Below are 24409 nucleotides of genomic sequence, written 5' to 3'. Positions count from 1 at the left end.
CCTTGGGCCATTAAGGTAAAGCCCCTTTAAGATTTTCCTGCCTCTTTTGCTAAATTGTTGTAACAGTAATACTTAAGTATACTTAAGAGTGTTGCAAAGTATGAAAAAGTAACATTTAAGTATAAGCATGATTCTTGGCACATGGTAAATATTCCACAAATTTTCACTACTACTATTATTCCTATTTTATAGATAACAAAACTGAAGATTTTAGAAAATAAGGGTATTGGTGATAATCTTAAAGCCAGTAAACAGAAAAGGAAAGACAATAATAGTATTGTAGGTTATATATTAGGACTCTAATCAATATCTCTAACTATACACATTTTAATAATAAATATTGGATAAAAGAATTTATGTGACTATTTAAGCAGATTTGTGCTTAGGATCCAGTGGTATTTTAGCCTTACTAGTGGTTTTGGTCATTATCCTAATTAGCTCAGTGAAATATATTTAAACATTAGGAAAATAGAATGTGTGTTACTAGGTATCAGAAAAATTTCAGTCAGCTTTTCTCATCCAGTAGTACAATTTGGAAGCTAGTCCTTGTTGTTGTTGTTGTTGTTGTTGTTGTTGTTGTTGTGTTTTTTGGTAGCACAGAAAGAAATCCTACATCCATTTTGCCATTCAAAATGTGATAAAAGTCTGTCAAAATTTAAAACTCCCACCAGAACTTTATACCATGTTCTATTGTAGCATATACCCTATTTCAGATGGAAAGTAATTGCTGGTTTATGCATGATAGCCTCCCCTACAGTACCCATTCTTGGAGGACAGAGTCTGCATCTTATGCACCTTCATAATCCTCAGGGTTTTCACATTGATTGACACAGGATAGATAACTGATAAATATTTGTGGAATCAAATTGCATTGATTTGAATACAAGTCATTTTTTTAACAATTTGGCAGATGTATTGGCAACTGAATGTGGGGATAATTTTAAATATACTAATAAGATGACTAAATATTAAATAATGTGATAGTAGCTTTATTTAAAATGCGACTCTGTCTCTTTATTCATAATGTAAATTATTATTGTTAAGATTATTATCTTTTTCTTTTGTTAGACAAAAACTGTATGCCTTGATCATATTTTAAAAATATTTCCAACCTTACAAAGACTTTTTAAGTCATATGATTGTGTGAAGATAATACATATAGTTAACTAATTTTTAGAGAGACTGATAAAACCAGGTGCTTTTCCAGGTCCTTATATGATTCATCAGTGAACAAAAGTTTTCTACTTGGTAGAGCTTTTGTTCAAGTAGATGAGATAGGCAGTACTCAATAAGTTAAAAAATAATTTTGCAGTAAATTAGAAAGTTAAGTGTTATAGGGAAAAGGAAAGTAGAGAGACATAGAAGATGGAGAATGCCAAGTGGGAAGTAAAGTAGTTTGCAATATAAAAGTCTAGAATAAACTCTTTAAACAAGTGACTCTTGAGCCAATAATTAAAAGAAATTAAGAATTTGAGAGCAGGTGTTCCTGTTGTGGTGCAGGGGAAACGAATCTGACTGGTATCCATGAAGATGTGGGTTCCATCCCTGGCCTCACTCAGTGGGCTGGGTATCCGGAGTTGCTGTGAGCTGTGGTATAGGTTGCTCAGATCCCTCATTGCTGTGGCTGTGGCATAGGCTAGCAGCTGCAGCTCCAACTCGACCCCTAACCTGGGAACTTCCATATGCTGTGGGTGCAGTCCTAAAAAAAAATAATAGTAATAAAGGAGAATTTGAGAGAAATAAGGGTGGGCTTTGATCTGATCTGAATTTGAATTTATTTTTTGTAAGTATCATCTACATAGTTTATTGGAACTCTAAACTTTTGTGTTCACATCTAGTAAAAACAAAAATGAATATTTACTTCATCCAGCTTTTTAACTTATTAAATGCATGTGTAAATTGTTTAGAAATTGACTTGCATGTACCAAGCTTTGTTTATTGTATGCTTAAAAAATCAGAAGATGCTAAAAATTGTGGTTGATGTTATATATAATTGCATGAGGGGTGAGATATTTACATCAGTTGCAAAGTAATTTGCTCCATTTCTGGATGAATACCACACTTCTGGGGCTTTGGTTATCCCCTAGAGTGTGCCTTACCCCTGTAATTTTCAAACTGTGTCTTTTGGCTCTACTTTTAATTCAAGTAAGAACAGCAAAATTAGTCTATTGGGAAATAGGCCTTAGAAATATATTGAAAACTGCCTACTAAAATGCATTAAAATGAGTTTAAAGGAAAAAAGGGTACACATTTAGAATAGTAGGGAATTTGACAGGCTGGCATGTAGGCATTTCAATTCCTGCTGCTTTCAACAAAATTCACTTCATGGAATAAAAATTTTGAAAGGATGTTTGGAACAAGCATCCAGAGCAGCTGCCGTATTTTGGCAGTAACAAAATTAAACAATTGGCTTCATCCAGCCTTCAAAATGGCAGGAAGATTTGCACAGATAGAGGGGAATGTGACATTCAGGCAGATTCACATAGAAAAAAAAATACCTATTCAAAATATTTACCACTGACTTAGTCCTGACATCTACAAAATTTTGTGCTGGATTTTATCCACTGTCCCTTCAGCACTCTTGTCAGTAATGTTAATAAACCATAAATTCCTATGCCTGTTGGAAGGAAGTGCAGCCATTGTCTGTCATGTCAATTAACTGCTAAAAAAGAGATTTACATGATGGACTGAAAAGCGTCCTGGAGGAGCATTCTTTGGACAGTCAAATAAGGACTAGAAATTCTCAAATGTTCAACTAGAGAGTGTGTTCTTGTAAACACTGAGGCTCTTCAGACACAAATCAGAAAAAAAAGATAGTAAGTGCTTGGAAAAATATAAGAAATCTTTTTTTTGTTTTTTTTTTTTTTTGTACAGTATGTGGTGTCAGCGTCAAATTTTCTCATTTGCTCATTTCCTCGTCCAGTATTTATTACACTTCCAGAGGGTACCCAGGACTATTTTAACAATTATCTATTCAGTGGTTAGCAAAACAGAAGCAGTCCTTATTGTGAGCAAGTCTATTATCTAAAGAGGGAATGCAACATTAATAATCAGGTAAATAAATAGGTAACAACTATAATAAATAAGGATGAAATTTAACCAGTATACATTAATTTAAGCTTGCAAATTGTTTAAATATTAAGGCACTTATGTACCAACCATAAAATAGCCTTTATCTCCTTCATCCTGGCCCTTTTCCTAGAATCCTGCACCTTCCCTCCAGCACACTTACCTGTCATTTAGCAATACAGGGTTAACACTTATTGTAGCAAAATGGCTCTGCCATGACAACTTGAATAGCCTTGGATATCTTCACATAATTCACAAAGGCAAGACTAACCTACAGTTTAACCCAAGTCTTAGTGGAATGTTCTATGATCCTCCATGGAACCTAGTAGTATAAATAGTCTTGTTAGAAGCTATTGAAAACTGCTTCTCATTTACCTCTGTATCTTCGCAGGAGGCTGCAATGGTGCATTTCCCTGTCTGCCTTACCAGTACCTGTAAGACACAGGAGTTTCATATCATACCTTTCCCCCTCTTTTGGATAGAGCTATAAGCTATAAAACAGCTATGCTGTAGTTTAGAGTTGAATCACAGTGGCAGCGAGAACCACTACCTGTGTTGCCTGTCATATGGCAGCCCTGGTTTGATGTCATCCACTGATACTAGAGATGTGGACTGCCAATGCCATGCTATCTTCCTTATGTTTTGAGTGTGAGTAATAAACTGTCCAAATTGATTTGGGCTCATGTCTTTTTCCTGGCTAGATCTATGGAAATGTGGCAAGATGCTTAGGAGCTGCCACAATGCCACAGCTCAGAGACTACTTGACTGCTTGACACCCATCAATCAGAAAACTCCCAGAACCTGCTCCAGTATTGGGGGTAGAATCACATGTGTTGGTTCACGTCTGTACCACACCAATCATTTTGTATTTTGAATACCACAACTGATGAAAGTAATAGAAAGGAAAATATGGTATTTCACAAGAGCATATAAAATGAGCCTAAAATTATGTTTGCAGTTCAGAAATGGTTCTCTATGAGAATTAGTATATCAACTGGGTTCTAAGGGGTGAGTAGGAATTGACCAGGGCAAACAAGTTAGTGGGGAATTTTCCACAGTTCCAGGTACATGTGATGACCCTGAGGTATATAAGAATATGCCTCATTTATAAAGTTCCTAGTGGTCTAGGAGTTAAGGATTCAGTGTTGTTATCACTACTGTGGCTCACTGGCCTGGGAATTTACACATGCTGTGGGTGTGGCAAAAAAAGAAAAAAAGAATATACTTCATTTAGTGAACTATAAGAAAAGCCAATGAGACATTATACAGCCTGTTGGGTCAAGATTTCTCTTCTCTTCTGACAGCCTAGTAAAACATATGTAATTCTACTAGTAAAGTTGGAGTTCCTGAGACTTCAAGTAGAACACCAATATGATTTTATTGCATCACTGTATGGAAGACACATTGTTAGCTTTACTGATATATATAGAAATGTTTAAGAAGCCCTTTAGACTGTGAGCTTCATAAAGTTAGAGATATGGCTTTGTGTCATATTTATAACTGATCTCATTATAATAATATAATATCTCAGTGTAAGAATAATATATGATTATTATTGAGGAAGGAAAGGAGGGAAGGAAAGAGAGTAGACAGGAAAAGAAGAAGGGTGGGAGGTCCTCTATTTAGAGAGGTACAAAGTTTATAAAATGCCTCGGATTTATTAGGCATGCAATAAATATCTATTGAAAGATTGACTGGGAGAGAAGAAAGATATAATGAAGAAATTACATATACTGAAACACATAATAAAATTAAAATGATTTCCCTTTAAAATGACCATGATGGCATGCTAAGATTTTTATAACATGTTATTATTAAAAGGGGATGCAGGAGTTCCTGTTTTGGATCAGCAGGTTATGAACCCAACTAGTATCCATAAAGATACAGGTTCAATCCCTGGCCTTTCTCAGTGGGTTAAGGATCCAGAGTTGCTGTGAACTGTGGTGTAGGTTGAAGGCATGGCTCAGATCCCTCATAGCTATGGCTGTGGCGTAGGCCAACAGCTGCAGCTCTGATTCAACCCCTAGCCTGGGAACTTCCATATTCAGTAGGTACAGCCCTAAAAAGCAAAAGAAAAAAAAAATAAAAGGGGGATGAAAGTTAAATAATAAAATGAATGTTATAATCTGAAATAATTAACCTGACAGTAATATAAATTCCAAGTTAATAGCATACATTTGTGATGTATGTGCTTCACAAAGGTCTCCATGAATAATTTTTATTTATTGGCTTGTTCAGGGCAATTTTAATATTAGAAGGTGGACACACTCTAAACTAGTCCCATGACCAGCATTATAGGCCAGTATTATTATTGGCATAACTCGAGTGGGATGAATTGTCTAGTCAAACAAAAATAATGACCCCTAAAGGTAGTATAGTCACAAACTACAAAGCCTCAAACTGAATGTGAAGAAGTTTTTGTTTTATTGTAAAGACATTAATAATAACGAAAGTTTTGTTTCGTTTTATTTTATCAAGGACAATAGGCTGAAAGAATGTTTCATAGAGGAGTTCCCATTGTGACTCAAATCTGACTAGGAACCATGGTGGAATATGTAGGATGACTTTTTGGATGGAAGAAAAGTAGAGACTAAAGGCAGAGAACATAAGTAAACAGCTGCGGCAATCCTGTAAAGAGCAGAAAGTAGGGCATACCTTTAGTAACCATAATAAAAAGTGTAGAGAAAGAACAAACAGAATTTATGACTGACTGGGCATAGGCAGAAAACTAGCAGAGTTAAAATGTGTGAGATACACAATAATGATCCCCAAAGCAATCTACATGCTAATCCCCAGAACCTGTGCATATAGTATTTTATATGACAAAAGAGAACTTGTAGAAATGTAAAAAGTAAGGATCTTGGCATAGAAAGATTACCCTGGATTATCTGAGTAGTGTCATTTTATCACAGAAATCTTTATCAAAAGGAGAGTCAGAGCCAGAGAAGATGATGTGCCATTGAAAGTAGAGGTTGTCTGAGTAGTATTCTATTGTGTATATATACCACATCTTCCTAATCCAATCATCTGTCAATAGACATTTGGGTTGTTTCCATGTCTTGGCTATTGTAAACAGTGGGTGCTGCAATGAACACGCGGGTGCATGTGTTTTTTTAAGGAAAGTTTTGTCTGGATATATGCCTAAGAGTGGGATTGATGGGTCATATGGTAGTTTTAATGTATAGTTTTGTAAGGTACCTCCAACTGTTTTCCATAGTGGTTGTACCAGCTTACATTCCCAACAACAATGCAGGAGGTTTCCCTTTTCACCACACACCCTCCAGCATTTGTTATTTGTGGAACTCCCATAGTGAGTGAAGTAAGTCAGAAAGAGAAAGACAAATGCCATATGCTATCACTTATATCTGGAATATAATATATGGTACAAATGAATCTTTCCACAGAAAAGAAAATCATGGATTTGGACAATAGACTTGTGGTTACCAAGGGGGAGGGAGTGGGATGGATTGGGAGCTTGGGGTTAATAGATGCAGAATATTGCCTTTGGAATGGATTAGCAATGAGATCCTGCTGTGTAGCGCTGGGAACTATGTCTAGTCACTTTTGATTGAGCATGGTAATGGGAGAAAAAAGAATGTATACATGTATGTGTAACTGGGTTACCATGCTGTACAGTAGGGGAAAAAATAGTGTATTGGGGAAAAAATTAAAAAATAAAGAAGAGTAGAAAAAAAAAAGTTGATGTTGAAGTGATATGGCCACAAGCCAGAGAATACAGGCAGCCTCTAGAAGCCAGGAAAGACAAACAGATTTTCCACTAGGGTTTCCACAAGAATTCAAGCTTGTCAACACCTTGACTTTGACCCAGTGAGATTTATCTTGGATTATTACCTCCACAACTTTAAGGTAGCAAATTTGTGCCAAGACACTAAGTTTCTGATGATTAGCTACAGAAGCAATAGGAAACCAGTACAACATTCCATAGACAGTAGCATAAGGAAAAAGAAGGTTATGCCTTTCATTTTATACAGCCTAATTTTAAGGAATCAGAAGCATGTGATGATTTGCCATATCTTTAAAGAAACTTTAAAAAAAAATGGTCTTCTGGTTATGGGAAGACATGGGAATAGGATTGTTTGATGAATCACAGGTGTAATAGGATTTAAGCTTTTCATATTTCTCATCTTGTGCTAAATATAAGAGGAATAAGGAGTAGAATATAAGAAAGAGAAGTATCAAGGAAAAGATGAAAAGAGTTGAAATAAGTAGAAGATAGGTGGAAATCTTTCAAGTCATAGTGGGCAATTTTCTGAAAGAGAACATAATCAACTATTTTATATAATACAGAAAGGTCCAGGACAATAGAAACTATGGTGAGCCAGAAGTGTTTCAGTCCTTGAAGAACTTTTAGTTGTTTATTATTATTATAATTATCATCATCATTATTACTATATTACTATTCCTGCATAATGGTAAAAAAATAAAATAAGGTGGCATTCCAAGGACATAGCAATGTAAAAAAGAAGGTAAAACTGTGCCATTGATAAAATTGTCTATTTTGCAGGTATACTATAGGGCCTATATTGTTCAATTTAGTTTTCATATCATTAGAACAAAATCAACCCAGTCCAGTACACCTGGAGTCAGACAGCAGACTATGTGCTACCAAAATTCTAGTCCTTTGTTTATTCTGTTTCCTCTTTTGTCAAATGTAGGTATTGTATGAGAATGGACATATGTACCTGCCACAATGTATTAATTATAAAATGATTTTTTCAAATAGATGATAGCAAGGAGAAAATAAGAAAACATATAGCATGGGGAACGCTACTCAATATTCTGTAATACCCTATATGAGAAAAGAATCTGAAAAAGAATGACTTCGCTATACATCTGAAACTAACACATCATTGTAAATCAACTATACTCCAATATAAAATAAAAATAAAATTAAAAAGGAGAAATAAAACATAGACCAACATTAGGTAGAAGAGTATATGTGAGTACACAAAATACCCATCAATATAGTAATGCAAAAATAATAAGTATTTTCTAATTTACTTAGGCTCATTTAACAAGCATTTGATGTATCTATAAATTTGTATAATTAATTAGCAAGCTGACAGTGTAGTTTCAAGGGCCAATTCTCATCTAGGATTTTAACATATACAAGTATACATTGAGTTATATGTATACTTGAATAATATCTGCTTAAGAAAGACACAGAACTTTCATTTCTTTACCATCTCTTTCAGATTAATAATTATATAGCATAGCATGACCTGGTCCTCTCACTCCTTATAACCTCCTAAAAAATTTAGTATATTCAGAGACAAAATGGATTCATGATAGAGATTTCTACCTTCATGAAGTAAATTAATTCCACAGTAAAGAAAACAGATCCTTCTAGATTGTATCTCAAAGCAGTATATTCAATCGAGGTTTGTATAGACCACAGAAACTTCTCAAAAACAATGTGAAAGGAAGTATCTAACTTCTGTCTTTCATGGAAGCAAAATGTTTTTTATTTTTAATGACAGTCATGGTAAATAAAACTTCCGGTATTTGTAAACCATGTTTTAGAATTTCTAGATGTGTAGTTGAGTTTAGGACTTGTTAAGATCTAAAAAGCTAAATAGTGTATCACGAAAGTAGCTAGAAAGTCTTACCATGACTCCCAAGAACCATGTAAGGAACCAGAAATCTTTAAGAAGATATTTGGGCATTAACGATAATTTGCCTATGGCAGCTGTCTAATCTGTAGTGGTAAATAATGAATGGGTGGAAAATCACTCCTCTTTGCTTACTTCTCTTTCTCTTTCTTTGATATCAATTCTATATGCATAATACTAGTTCTGTTTTATATTTAAGAAATTATTTTTAGTAATATGAATGGCATACTAAATTATATGTGAAATTCACCTAGCATAAAAGTAAATTTTAAAGGATTCATTTTCTACTGAAAGCTTCATTTCTTAATCTTTACCCCAGACCTGCACTTAAATTTATAAGGAGGCAACATATAGTACTTGTTAACTTTATTGATTCACATCAAAGTTTTTTTGGAATATTTCTGCCCACAAATAAAGGATAATGACAAAAGTTGTAACCATTAAAAACAGTATGTTGATGGTTTAATAACCCACAAAAATGCTGAATGAATTCTACTAGATTTTTGAAATAATTTGAGTGAAAGGTAAAATATGAGATTATAAATTTTGAAAGCAATTTGATAAAAAGCCAGAGATTAGTAATATTTAGCAGGTACTTTTCCACTTATTAAAATAATTAATATAATAGTACTATAATTTTACATTCAGAAGTTTGAATTACACCTATCAACTTGAAAAGATATATAGAAACAGAATTTAGGAAAAGAGCAATGCAAAATGTATGTAGCATATAAAAAATGGCTCATTTTGTAAAAGGAAATATAATCAGATGCTATTTTGTCTACTCTAGTGTGTTAACTGGAGCACTTAAGGAATCATAAATTCCATAGTCTTGAAAAGACTTTTAAAATAATCTACTGTAAAGTTCTTATTTAACACAAGGCATCTGAGATCAAACAGTAAGTGGCGAAGGTCATGCAACAACACTGACTCTGAGATCATTATCTCTCATGGAATAATTTTTTAGAGAGTTTAAGCGATTATCCAGACTATTATAGTTTTCTAGTGAAGAAAATGACATTTTATTGTAGTTTTAATTGTTTTATTTAATAATTAAGAATGTAGGATATGTTCTCATAAGCTTATTTGTCATGTGTATATCAGCTTATTCAATTCTTTGCCACTTACCCTGAATATCATAAGAATATTCATTTTAATAGCTACTATTAAATAGTAACAGCCACTGTTTTTACAGTGTTTTCCTATTATATCCATCATATGAGCCATCTAGATATTGGCTACCATTGTTTACCCACTTGTTTAACTTTGGGTCATACTTTCATTTCTTTAAATACTGCTAAGATTTTATTTTGTGCTAGACATTGTCATTTTATAAATTATGGAGATTCTAGATTTTATCTTCTTCTGAACATCATTAATTTTTTTGTCCAATAATGTGGTTAAATACTGATATCTACCTTGATAGCTTTATATTTTGTCAGTGCAGATATGTGAAAAGTCCAAGATAATACTTAAGGTCCCCTCAGTTGTCTGAGCCAAAGCTCCAAAAATCCTCTCCCAACCCCACCTCTCAGAATCTTGTCTAAGTTTTGATTTAGAATTTATTAAGGTAAGCCTAAAGTGAACTTTTATTAGGTCAAGACTCAACAGACTATTTCTGTAAATTATCACACAGAAAATTTTGAATCTTTGTAATCTTATACAGCCTCTATTGCAACTACTCAGTTTCACTGCAGTAACACAAAAACCACTAGACAATGTACTAATAAGCAAAAGTGACTGCGTTCCAGTAAATTTTTATTTACAAAAATGGGTCAGATTTGGAGTTTGGGCTGTAGTTTACCAACAACTGCTCTACTGCAAGGCTATTAATCTAAAGGCCGTCACTTTGATGCCTGTGTGGTGTTTATAGGTTTATGAATGTCTCTGGAATTCTCACATCCATCTGCAATGCTCAGTGTCTAGTGTTTCCATTCTGTTGCCAGCTGTGTAACAGTTACTTTGTGATTAGCCTGGGTAATATATTGCTCTGTATATGTACAGCCCAACTCTCAGCCAAGGACTTGCAGGAACATTCCCCAACAATCTGACTCAGTCCTGTGCCCTGCTCTGCTCACCTACTCTTCTCTGCTACCCTGCCACAGATACTGCAGCCATTTCATCTGCCCCACACTCTGATTTCTGCCCCGACAGCTAGTTCAGCTACAGTGGTCTGCTTGGGCCACAGCTCTTTGCACTTAGGTCAGGAAATTGTCCTCCAGTAGAAAGCTGGTGTAGACATGAGTCCTACCTCATGAATTTCCCCTATTTCAGGTTCAGAGCCTGGCATAATCAGCTCATAATTGTTTATGAGAGGAGGACTAGCTCAAAAGCAGTCACTGTGTCATGTCCAGAAGAAGCTTTGATTTTTTTAATTTTAAATAACAAAACTATGAACATCTAACAATAATTTAGTTAATAAAATGAATTTTATGTACTCAAAATAACTGAGAAATAAGGTTCATTTGACTTCAGATGTGGTTTGTGAAATTTTATGTCACCATTTCCTGTTTTATATATATATATATATATATATATATATATATATTTCCTGTTTTACATGCTTTGCTTTCTTCCATAGGATAGTTCTAACTTCATGTTATTCTCTTTTATTTTAGAAATAATGCCCATTAGAGCTTAGACTTAAACATATTCATACTAGACTATCTAGAGAAAGAGAATGTACTTTTTATTCACTCACTTATTACAATGGAACATCTTTCATTGCAGAAGCTACCAGTAAATATCTTCTTGTCTCTGGCCTGATGTTAATGAGGTGCCTAAACCTAATCACAATCATTTGACTAGAGAGCTGAGAAATAGTAATTGCTTTTAGAAATTGCATCCTCATCTCTGGAACTGAGGTTTGAGATAATGTTTCCTAAAATATATGGCTGAGGAATAGTGTGCAGCAGTCTCCTCCAAAATCTAGATGTTCTTGAGAGAAGGAACAGAATTGATATCAAGAACATAATAAAAGACTATCCACGATAGGTTTTTTTGTTTTGTTTTGTTTTGTTTTTTGCTTTTTAGTGCCACACCTATGGCATATGGAGGTTCCCAGGATCGGGTTCTAATTGGAGCTGCAGCTGCCAGCCTACACCACAGCCACACAAAGCCAAATCCGAGCCGCATGTACAACCTACACCACAGCTCACAGAAATGCTGGATCCTCAACCCACTGAGTGAGGCCAGGGATCAAATCTGCAACCTGCAACGAATCCTAGTTGGATTCATTTCTGCTGCATCAGGACAGGAACTCCTATGGCAGGTTTTCTTTAATGGCCACAACCCCTACTTGCACATACACACACACAATGGCAATAAGTTAGTTAAACATTTAGATTTGAAAAAGATTATATATGTCTGCTCTTATTTCCTAGGAAGATCCTTACTAAACTTTATAATTTTTACACATTAATGTTTACTTTTAATAGCATTTATAACCAGATGTTATGCTAAGCTGTTCCTATGCAGTTTGAGATCTACACTTGGTCCTTTTACACAATTAGTCATTCAATTCCAAGTCTTTCAGAGTTACTCTCAAATTATTAATATTGAAGTGAACAGGTGTTGCCTCAAATAATCTGATCACCAAAGATAATCCAGATACTAGAGGTTTATACCTTATGAGAGTGAGTAGAATCAGGTAGGAGTTGTTGACTTTCTGCCTCCTTAACTCAGTGATAAAGTAGAATGTAGAGATTACAGTGTTGGTGTTTTGTTCTGTGTTACTTCTCTTGTCATTATCCATAGCTTTTAAGCTAGTGCTGCTGAGCGGAGAGTATGTGCCTCATATATACGAACAGATGCATTGAGTCATACATAAAAAAAGCAATTCCATCAGTATCCTTTCACCAAATACCAAGTGCACTGTTCTAAGTACTTTAAAATAGCTCTTTTATGAATTTATTATCCTCCTTGGATAAATAACCTTAAACATACAAAATTCCTCCAATAGTCTGAGTGGTCTCCAAACATTCTAACCAGAAACTATATTAATACATTTTAAGCACATGCCATTCAATATATGTATACTTACTGGTTATAAGTTGTGTACACTCACATCTTTAGTGGTTAGGAGAACCAGCTTTACATCCAGACTGCTAGGTTCGAATTGCAGATCTGTCATTTCCCCACTGTGACCTTGAGCAAGATATTTAATAAATGTGTCTCAGTTTTCTCATTTTAAAAAGGATGGAAGCAATACTCTGTACCAAATACAATTGTTGTGAATATACTTTTTATTTTACTTCCATATTATGCACATTATAAACATAAACAAAATGAAAGGAAAACAGTAATGAAACTTAGAAAATACATAAATATGTTCTAGTGCTTTTCTATTAGAACAACCAAAAGATATTTTAGAATAAAAATGTAGAATACAGAGTACTTCATAATACCACCTATTTTACATTATTAAAGCCTAAATTAAAATGTAGAATTTCTAATGTTTTCTTCCTACACTCCAATGGAAATTCCTTTGAACTGTCTATCTATATTTCTGCAAACATGCTGCAACAAACCTGGATAAGGGTTCTTATTGGTTCTAAAATGTAGAACAAGTATTGTCTTATTAATAAGCAAGTAGCAGACATATCATTAGAAAACTTGTCGAGATTTCTAAACTTGTTTTGCCGATGCACCTACAAGCTTATTGTAATTCTGGATGTTACTTCCAGGTCCCTCAGTGACCTCCCCCCAACTCATTCTCTATGCCTTCAACCAATGAGTCACAGTAGTCTTGTAAGATTATTATAACACTGCAGTGGCCAAAACACCAGGAGGAGGCTCTATTCTGAATCCCCTTCAGAGTCTGTATACACACTTCCCTAGATGGTCCTCTCTGGGACCATGTCCAGTTGAGTCTTTCCAAGCAAGAAGGCCATGCCAGAAAGGAGTCTGGCTAGACATCCTTATGCTGGTACCCCTGTGGTGCTTCTTTTTACTATGTTCCTTCAGAAGATTAAGTAGCTGAGACTTTAGCCAACATTCAAAAGTTTGTGCTCTCCCTCACATCTTTTCAATTTAGCCCAATATGGTCAGGGGTTTAATCTTTTTAGATATTGTTGACTCATGATGTCTAAAGCATTGCTAATTGTTAAGATACAATGGTGACAAAAAGGTTTTAATTTCTTATATATTGACATCTAAGCTGTTCATCACTCACTTGTATTCCAGTCCATCTTATAGTGTGTGAGAAAGAAGAATTATTGTGCATGTCTTAAAGTCAAGATTTTGACTTGTTCCTACTGCTTTCTGTGTCTTGGTAGGAACACACACATACACACACAACACACACACATAGACGCACACCAGTGTAGCCTAGGTGTTATACTTTTTTTTTTAACCTTTTAGGGCTGTACCCATGGCATATGGAAGTGCCCAGGCTAGAAGCTGAATTGGAGCTACAGCTGCTGACCTAGACCACAGCCACAGCAACACAGGATTCGAGGCACATCTGCAACCTACCCCATAGCTCATGGCAACGCCAGATCCTTAACCCTCTGATGGAGGCCAAGGATCAAACCTTCATCCTCATGGATCCTAGCCAGGTTTGTTACTACTGAGCATGATGGGAATTCCACCTATGTATTATATTTGTCTGAGATGAACTGATTTTGGACTAGATTTTCTTGGCCCCTGGAAAAAAAATGGTTTTCTGAGTTAAAATCTGCTTGTTATAATTTTATGTTAGAACCTATTGCATAGGAGAGTTGCCGTCGTGGCTCAGTGGTTAACAAATCTAACTAGGAACCGTGAGGTTGTAGGTTCGATCCCTAGCCTTGCTCAGTGGGTTCAGGATCCGGCATTGCCGTGAGCTGTGGTATAGGTCGCAGACGCAACTCGGGTGTAGGCCAGTGGCTACAGCTCCAATTAGACCGCTAGCCTAGGAACCTCCATATGCTGCAGGAGTGGCCCTAGAAAAGGCAAAAAGACAAAAAAAAAGGGGGGGGGACCTATTGCATGGGAAAATTGTGCCCTGTCTCTGTCTCTGGTATGTGTACTATCATAAATGATGATAATTTTGAAGCCAAAAAAAAAAACTTTTCTTTTCAATACCTGACTGCCAGAAGCCTTGGAACCAATTTGCAGCTCAGTCAAGACAAATGGAAAAAAATTCATGGCCCCATTATCAGTGCCTTCTGCTGTCACTACCCAATATCTACCTTCCATTACATTTACAGGCCATATAAGTTTCCCATAGACCTCGTGTGTTTAATTTATGTTTAATAGTCTAATATATTTAGTGTTAAAATAATTTCAAGTATTTTTACAAATAAATATTTTCATATTCTACAAACCTCAGTGAAATTCACCAGAAAATTAAAAAGAAAGTAGGTGGGTGTTCTTACCTAGAGGGAAGGAAGTGGGGAAGGATCATGATAATCCTTGTCCCAGTGAGCTTCCTGAAACATTGAAGTAGAAACCTAATGAATGATTAATGAATGAGAACCTCGCAGCTTTATCCATTTGCCAAAATTTTGTAAAACGGTTCATTGGAGTTTCAGATTACTACCTAGTCCTTTCCATTTGCTTCATTTACCATGACTATACATTCATGTTTCTTACAAGAAAAAAAAAAAGACAGTTTTTGCATTAAATACAGCACTGATTTCATCCTTCATAATCTAGCTCAATTTAAGGTGGATCCTTTAGACAAAAATAGCATGGAACAGCCCCAGAAGTAATAGACTGGATAGCAGAGCCAAACTAGCCTCCAGGGTAATGTGATCTATAAAAACCTGGAGCTATAGACCTTCATACTTTTTAAGTAAATTAAGAATTATTTTACGGACTCTAGCTTCTCATGTTATAAAGATCAAAGGGGAAAATATGCTTATATGAAATTAAATGTTGTAATTTTTGGTCTTACACTTACTAGGAAGAATACACTGACCTCTCAGGCCACCCTGAAGAACTTCTCCTCTGTTCTCCACTGCAGCTTACAGACACTCTCAGCTTAGCATTTGTGTCTTATTGTGGCTTTCACTTTACATATTGTGGCTTTCACTTTACATGCTTGCTACCTCATGTCTGCTTTCAAACTATGCACACAGATGCTATTTCCATCTTAGTCGTAACAAAACTAATCCTTTCATAGATACATATTCAAAGACTGGGTGTGAAAGATACTTAAGAATCCTGACTAGTCCCCCTTAAGTAGCCCTACCTTACCTCCGTCTCCCCCATGGGAGTTGAGTTAAGAAAATAAATAAACAACTTAAAACAGATAAAATTCACTATCTGGTAAACTCTCCTGTCTTTTGTAGGTCTTCTCATGGTTTAAAACTCAGAGAACTGTTTTTGTTTTCTGAAAGCTTATAGATACTATATATGAATTAATCCAGTAGCTGGTCCTTTCATAACTAGGACCAAATTTAATAATATCAGTATCTGCAAATCCTGTGTGTCTGCAATTTTTATAGTCTTTTGTCTCCCAAGATCTCTTGGCTAGATCTTACTAGGTTCGATGAGTTTTTAGAAGAAGTAAACACTTGAAATCCTGGGAACTAACTGCAATAACCTCTCAAAGGCATATTTGCTATTTCTTTTGGAATTCATCCCACCTGCCCTGATATAGACGTCCCAGATTGCTAAATCACTGCACACCCTGAAGTCATTCTTTAATGAAAGTCCTTTAGTGTGGGTGACAGGATTTGGGCTGAAACACACACAGGGAGAGAAAGGGATGGAGATAGGTGGACTTGTATCCATGCAAATGCCTTCTGGACTGCAGATAACAAATGACAGCATCTTAGAGAAAGTAGCTGCCCACCAAAAGGGATCAGGAGAAAGAAAATATTATGAGAACCTTTGTGGGTGTAGAAAGGGATACCAAACATGGGGAATTTCCAGCCACCACTAACTGCGCTCCAGCTGGTGGTCAGGATCCTTGATTGACACTGAAGCTGGTGTTGACACTCTTGCTCTCTTCCCATACTGGTTTAAGGGAGTTTGCCTACAGCCAGCAGGGGTGTGGGGTAGCCACTACCCCACTGAGGCCAACTCACTTCTCCTCCCCATCTTCCCTAACTCCTGTCCTAGGCCTAGAAGCCAGGGACAAACATAAGGGCCACTCTTCTTCCTTCCTTTGGGGCTCAGTCCCATGAACAGAAACTGGCTCTGGCAGGGCCTGTGGTAGTGGGGACTGTTACAGGAGAAGTCTCTGTGAGTGCTCTGTGGTTGAGGAATGCAGCTGGGCCCAGGACAGCCAAGTTGCAGAGCCAGCAGGGTGGCTCAAGCCCAGGCCAGGAATGGTCCTGAAGCCCTCCTGATGTGGGGTCAACTGCCTAGAAAGACAGAGACAAACCAAAGCCAAGGGACACCCAGGGTTCAGAGCTTGTTGGTGTCCTTAAATTGGAAGCAACCATCTTCATCAGCTCTCTCTCTCCCTTTTACTAAGAATGGTTTTATTTTTAAATATCATTATACATTTAAAAGTGAAATATATATATGTATTTTTTTCTTCTTTTTATAGCTGCATCTGTGGCATATGGAAGTTCCCAGGCTAAAGGGTGATTAGCATTCTTAGCTAGCAGTGATAGCAATGCTGGATCCAAGCCACATCTGCAACCTGTGCCACAGATTGCAGCAATACCATATCCTTAACCCACTGAGTGAGTCCAAGGATCGAACCACATCCTCATGGACACTATGCTGGGTTCTTAATCCACTAATCCACAACAGAAACTCCCTGAACATATGTATTTTATATACATAATTTAGGTAAATATTTAAGGACAACAACTGCCTACTGGAAAATTATTTTCTCGAAGAGTAAAGTGGGGAAAATATCACAGATCAGTTTAGGAGATGCAAACTATGCATGGACACAGAGAACGGATATAGGTTTTCATAATCAAAAGCAGTATCCTCACCCTCTCCTCCCGCCTAGGTTTGCACAGTGGGGAAAATAATGTTAATTGAGGACAGAGCTACAGAGTACTGTTTCTCAGACCATGACGGAGAGAAGGGCAACAAATAGGCATTTTTAGTGATTGGACACAGCCTTGCAACAAGCCCACAGCATGGTAACACTCACGATAGAGATCCAGAGTAGTGACATCCCCGCCACTGAAGAAGCGATGAGCCCCCTCTGCTCACTTCTCCCAGCCCAGCCCAATCCCCTTGCCGCATAAGAACATCCGAAAGTGCCTCTGTTCCTTCCAGATTTCAGTTCTTTTCATTGGCTACATGTAGGAGAGGGGCAAAAGCCAGAGGTATAGAGGGGCTCTGAGGCATGAGAGAAGACTGGCCCTTCTGCCTGTCTTTTATGAGCTCACAAAGCATCTCCTTGTCAGTATATAACTCTAGTGTATACCATAGCTAGGAACTGGTGGAGGTGGGACTTTAGAACATCTTCCAAATCTGAAGCTCTTTTCTTTCAACAGTACAGGTGTTGACATTTGCAAAGATACAGAGTTCTGGTGGAATAGATAATTATATTGGTTTAAAGCTAAACAAAAAAAAGTGAATACTATTATTTTAGTCTTCTCAGTGTGCATTAACAAAATACTACCGAATGAGTGGCTTCAACAACAGACTATTTTCTCCCAGTTCTGGGGGCTAGCAGTCTGTGATCATGGTGCTCGTAGATTCAGTTTCTGGTGAGAGCTCTTTCTGGCTTGCAGATGGTGACATCTCACCATATCTATACTTCATGTGAAAGTGCAGAGACGTCTCTGCTGTCTCTCCCTCTCCTTATAAGAACAACTGTTCTGAGGGATTAGGACCCTAACTTTATGACTTCATGTAACCTTAATTATCTCCATAGAGGCCTTATCCCCCAGTAGAGTAACATGGTGGGAGTGGTAGTTATAACTTAAACTTATGAATTTTATGATGGACATCATTCAGTCCATAACAATTAGAAACATAACTAATGGATTTCTATTACAAGTATTTTCAGGGACTTGAGCTGGAACTTTTCAACCAAATGTTTGGATCCAGTGAAGCATGTAGTGCATATTCATCCAGAAAAACATTTTCTGCAGCTTAACCTAGTGACTATGTAATAGAATATTTTTAAACTTCATTCTAAATGAATTTTACAAAGTTACTTTTTTTTCTAGTTCTTTGGCAGTGAATGACCGGCCAACACTTAAAGTGAAGAGGGATTATAGAATTTATAAAAAGATATACTTTTCTTTCATTTTACAGGCCCAACAGCTTACTGATCTGGAACGAAAATTATCTGTGGCCAAAAATGAGCTGGAAAAAGCAGCTCTTGACCGGGTAAGTTGACATCTGCAACTTTGGTTTTAAAGATGAAGCTTGGAGTTCCCGTCGTGGCGCAGTGGTTAACGAATCTGACTAGGAACCATGAGGTTGCGGGTTCGGTCCCTGCCCTTGCTCAGTGGGTTAATGATCTGGCGTTGCCGTGAGCTGTGGTGTAGGTTGCAGACGCGGCTCGGATCTCGCGTTGCTGTGGCTCTGGCGTAGGCCGGTGGCTACAGCTCCGATTCAACCCTTAGTCTGGGAACCTCCATATGCTGCGGGAGCGGCCCAAGAAATAGCAACAACAACAACAACAACAATACCAAAAAAAAAAAAGACAAAAAATAAATAAAGATGAGGCTGGGGTATACTCATTGCTTCCCTTGATTTATTATTGCAGATTTAGATGCTGTGCATATAGATGGTTATAGAATTAATGGATGTTTGTGCATACTTTTTTTTTTGGCCATGCCCACAGCATGGGGAAATTTCTGGTCCAAGGATGGAACTTGTGCCATAGCAGCGACCCATGCCACCGCAGTGACAATGCCAGATCCTTAACCCACTGCACTATAAGAGAACTCCTCATGAGTGTTTGATATTCTCTTTGGAACCCAATTCTTTTTTGTTTTTTGCTGCTATAGTTAATCACCTCAAGACTGAAGGGTGATACTCTATGATGGCATGGTTTTATTTTTCACTTCACTGGTACACTTGTTCTATAATACAATGAGTAAACGTACTTTATTTACTGTTATTTTTTTTAAACACAGACATTTATTTTCTCACAGCTCTGGAGGTAGGGGAGTCTGGGATCAGGGTGCCAGCATGATTGGGTTCTTGTGAGAGCTTCTTTCTGGCTTTCAGAAGACTCCTTTTCGCTTTGTCCTCACATGGCACAGGGAGAGAAAGAGAGAGAGAGGCAGACATAGACAGACAGATGAGTAAACCTACTTTACATAATCAACAAAGATGCCATGTATTAAATTTACATAATGAGTTCTAAGCAAATAGAAGTGTTCTTGGAAACTTTTCATTTTGGAAATCTTAAACTTCTCAAGGTAGAGGCATAAAAGAAGACAGATAGCTCTCTTAAGCAATTCTGCTCATATAAAGATAATGCAAGAGTAGGTGACAGTTCATCGTTATAACAGCTTTATTGAAATTTAAGTCATATACTATATGTCACACTTTTAAAGTTCACAGACTTTTACAGTCATCACACTAATTCCAAAATATTTTAATTTTTTTAAACCTCGTTTCATCTAATTCATTTTGTTTTTATTATTTTTATACATTGTATTACAATTGTATATGCTCAGAATAATCTGCAATTCCCATATGATGACTACCTTTGCCTGTCAATGCCCTTCATGGGAGACGTGCATGGAGAATAGGGAATTGGTATATACAAAGGGAAATATAATATAGAGGAAGTAATTAGTCATATAATATAGAATTATTGTTCTGCTGCTAAATAGTTATGGTATCTGAAAATTTTCTTAATGTATTCTTTCATTTTTAAATCAAGTATACAAAATTGTGGGAAGAAAATATTCTTTTTTTCTTTAGATCATTCAGAACAAAAGGATATAATGATTTAAAAATTATTTCTTTGTTCATTCAGCATCTATTTATTGAACGTCCAATGTAGTTTTTTCTAATTCCAAGAAATTATACCTAGCAAATATTAATACAGGAAACTCTGAATCTAAGAATCGAATCATAGTATTTCAGATTTGAAAAGACAAGTACTTCCAGTGCTCTCAGTCAGACACTTGAAATATCTATGATAAAGCAGTAAGGATAATCTAGGAATAATCTGCATTTTTATCAGACCTTCAACCCATTCGGGCCTAAGATCAATTTTTGATTAGACTGGAGTTATCAACCAGCTAACAGTGGAAAAATAGACCCTCTCCTTGTGGAAGGTATCATGTGGAGGATTTTTGGTTCATTTATACATAATATTTTATGTGCAATAAAAATATTTATAGGTGTTCCTATTGTGGCTCAGTGGTAACGAACCCAACTAATATCCATGAATGAGGGTTGGATCCCTGGCCTCGCTCAGTGGATTAAGGATCCAGTGTTGCCGGGAGCTGTGCTGCAGGTTGCAGACGTGGCTTGGATCCAGCGTTGTTGTGACTATTGGGTAGACCAGCAGTATTAGGTTTGCTGAGGGAAAAATGCACAAGCCTAGGTTGGTAAAGTGAGAGAGATTTATCAAGGCTTCAGAGGGGGACAGACCAAGCTCAAGATGGCACCAGCCCTGACTGTGAGGAGATGCTAGGCTTATAAAGGATCTGTGGCTGGAACCTGAAGCTGGAGTTCATGGTAGGAACTTGTGGCTGGAACAATAAGGAGGAGGGGAAGGTCAAGGGAGAGGTAGGGGGTTGAGTCCTATGATAGGAGGCAGTTAATCCTTGTAGATGGTTAATCTATGCAGGCAGGTGTTTTTCTCAGGCCATTCTTTCTTGCTTCATCCACATTCTGGGAGAGGGTATTCACTTCAAGGTGAATGGCCACTTTTTGGGCATGGGAAGTGTTTGTCTCCATCCTCCTGGGAAACTATCAGGCAGCTGCAGTTCTGATTCAACCCCTAGGCTGGGAACTTCCATATGCCCTGGATGAGAACAACAGCAACAAAAAAATATATAGACATGAGAAGAAAGAATGCAGCATTATCAATATAAGTGAAGAAAACAAGAGATGTATACCTAGAACTGATTCAGATATTGGAATGAAAAAATAGACAAAAATTTAACAACTATTATATCCATATATGAATAATATTTCTATAAGTGTATATATAAATTACATGTATATTATAATAGAAGTAAAGCAGATGAGAGGATAGATTTTCACCAGACTTGGAATCTATTTAAAAAAGTAGATATTCTAGAATTAGAACAATATAATTCATGTAATTAAGATTTTAACTGAGAGAGATTAAGATGGCAGAATAGAAGGACTGGAGCCCAACCTCTATCCTAAAAACAACAAAATTCACAACTAAAGACTGAACACTCTTCAACCAAATGGACCAGAAACCTTAAAAAAGATAATCTACTCCAGAAGAAAAAGAGGAGGACACATCAAGAGGTAGGAGGGGGGATTTCATGATATAAACCACCCCATACCTCCTGGGTGGGAAGTTCCACAGGCTGGAAACTAACTGGTTCATAGAGACTCACCTAAAGGAATGAGGGTTCTTACCTGTGGAGATCTGGCATGGGGAGAAAGAGCCCCAGAGCATCTGGCATTGAAGGTCAGTGGGGCTTGTGCACAGGAGCTTCATGGGACTGGGGGAAACAGAGACCCCATTCTTAAAAGGTGCACACAGTCTTTCATGTGCACTGGGTCCCAGGGCAAAGCAAAGTCTCCATGGGAATCTGGGTCAAACTTGACTGCAGTTCTTGGAGGACATCCTGGGAAAACAGGTGTGAATGTGGCTTGTTGTGACGGAAGGACATTGAAAGCAAAGCTCTCGGGAATACTCAGGAGCCCTGCCTTTCTCTGGAAGTGCTCATTTTGGGAAAATCTGGCCCCACCCATCAGTCAGCTGCTGAGAAGCCCCAAAGCAAACAACATCCCAGGTAGGATCACAGCCCCGCTCCTCAGTAAACAGGCTACTTAAAGACGCCTCAGGCACACAGCTGCCTCTCATCCCTTCCAAAGACTAAACCCCACCCACCAGAGGGATTAAAATCAGCTCTACCTACCAGGGGGCAGGCATCAGCCCCTCCCATCAGCAAGCCTACAAAAAGCCCCCCAAACCGACTTCAGCCACGGAGGTGCAGACACCATAAGTAGGAGAGGCTACAATTCTATTATCTGTAAAAATGTCACCACACCAAACACCTATAAAAATGAAAAGACAGAGAACTATAACTCTGGGAGAAAGGAAAAACTCCAGAAAAACAGGTAAGCGAGGAAGAGATTCTTAGCATCCAGGAAAAAGACTTTAGACTGTTGATGCTGAAGATGATGCAAGACATTGGAAATAAACTGGAGGCAAAGATGGATAATTTACAGGAAACAGTGACCAAAAAGATACAAGATATAAAACTTAAACAAGAAGAGATGCAAAATACAATAACTGAAATAAAAAATTCCCTAGAAGCAGCTAACAGCAGAATACAGGAGACAAAAGAATGAATAAGCGACTAAACAAAGCAATCTACAGATTCAATGCAATCCCTATCAAATTACCCATGACATTTTTCACAGAACTAGAACAAACAATCCAAACATTTCTATGGAACCACAAAAGACCCAGAATCGCCAAAGCAATCCTGAGAAACAAAAACCAAGCAGGAGGCATCACTCTCCCAGACTTCAAGAAATACTACAAAGCCACAGTCATCCAAACAGTGTGGTACTGGTATCAAAACGGACAGACAGACCCATGGAACAGAAGAGAGAATCCGGAAATAAACCCGGACACCTATGGTCAATTAATCTTTGATAAGGGAGGCAAGAACCTAAAGTGGGAAAAAGAAAGTCTCTTCAGCAAGTATTGCTGGGAAACCTGGACAGCTGCATGCAAAGCAATGAAACTAGAACACACCCTCACACCATGCACCAAAATAAACTCCAAATGGCTGAAAGAGTTAAATATACGACAGGACACCATCCAACTCCTAGAAGAAAACATAGGCAAAACACTCTCTGACATCAACATCATGAATATTTTCTCAGGTCAGTCTCCCAAAGCAATCGAAATTAGAGCAAAAATAAACCCATGGGACCTCATCAAACTGAAGAGCTTTTGCACAGCAAAGGAAACCCAAAAGAAAACAAAAAGACAATTTACAGAGTGGGAGAAAACAGTTTCAAATGATGCAACCGACAAGGGCTTAATCTCTAGAATATATAAACAACTTATACAACCCAACAGCAAAAAAGCCAATCAATCAATGGAAAATTGGGCAAAAGACCTGAATAGACATTTCTCCAAAGAAGATATACAGATGGCCAACAAACACATGAAAAAATGCTCAACATCACTGGTTATAAGAGAAATGCAAATCAAAACTACCATGAGATACCACCTCACACCAGTCAGAATGGCCATCATTAATAAATCCACAAATCACAAGTGCTGGAGGGGCTGTGGAGAAAAGGGAACCCTCCTGCACTGTTGGTGGGAATGTCAACTGGTACAGCCACTATGGAGAACAGTTTGGAGATACCTTACAAATCTATACATAGAACTTCCATATGACCCCGCAATCCCACTCTTGGGCATCTATCCGGACAGAACTCTACTTAAAAGAGACACGTGCACCCGCATGTTCATTGCAGCACTATTCACAATAGCCAGGACATGGAAACAACCCAAACGTCCATCAACAGATGATTGGATTCGGAATATGTGGTATATATACACAATGGAATACTACTCAGCCATAAAAAAGAATGACATAATGCCATTTGCAGCAACATGGATGGAGCTAGAGAATCTCATCCTGAGTGAA

The 24409-nt window shown here is 37.3% G+C and overlaps 1 protein-coding gene across 1 annotated transcript in view; it reads left to right on the top strand.

Moving 5' to 3' along the window:
• The window catches only part of LUZP2 (leucine zipper protein 2), a 522759-nt gene that overhangs the window by 396778 nt on the left and 101572 nt on the right, over positions 1-24409 (top strand). The window contains exon 8 of the mRNA XM_047774274.1: positions 18870-18944. Coding sequence (XP_047630230.1) covers positions 18870-18944 — 75 coding nt within the window. The remainder of the gene's footprint in view (positions 1-18869; positions 18945-24409) is intronic.

The sequence above is a fragment of the Phacochoerus africanus genome, chromosome 4 (genome assembly GCF_016906955.1).
Source record: "Phacochoerus africanus isolate WHEZ1 chromosome 4, ROS_Pafr_v1, whole genome shotgun sequence".
NCBI lineage: Eukaryota > Metazoa > Chordata > Mammalia > Artiodactyla > Suidae > Phacochoerus > Phacochoerus africanus.
The sequence above is the reverse complement of the archived record's forward strand: the minus strand, read 5'-3'. Positions and strand labels throughout refer to the sequence as shown.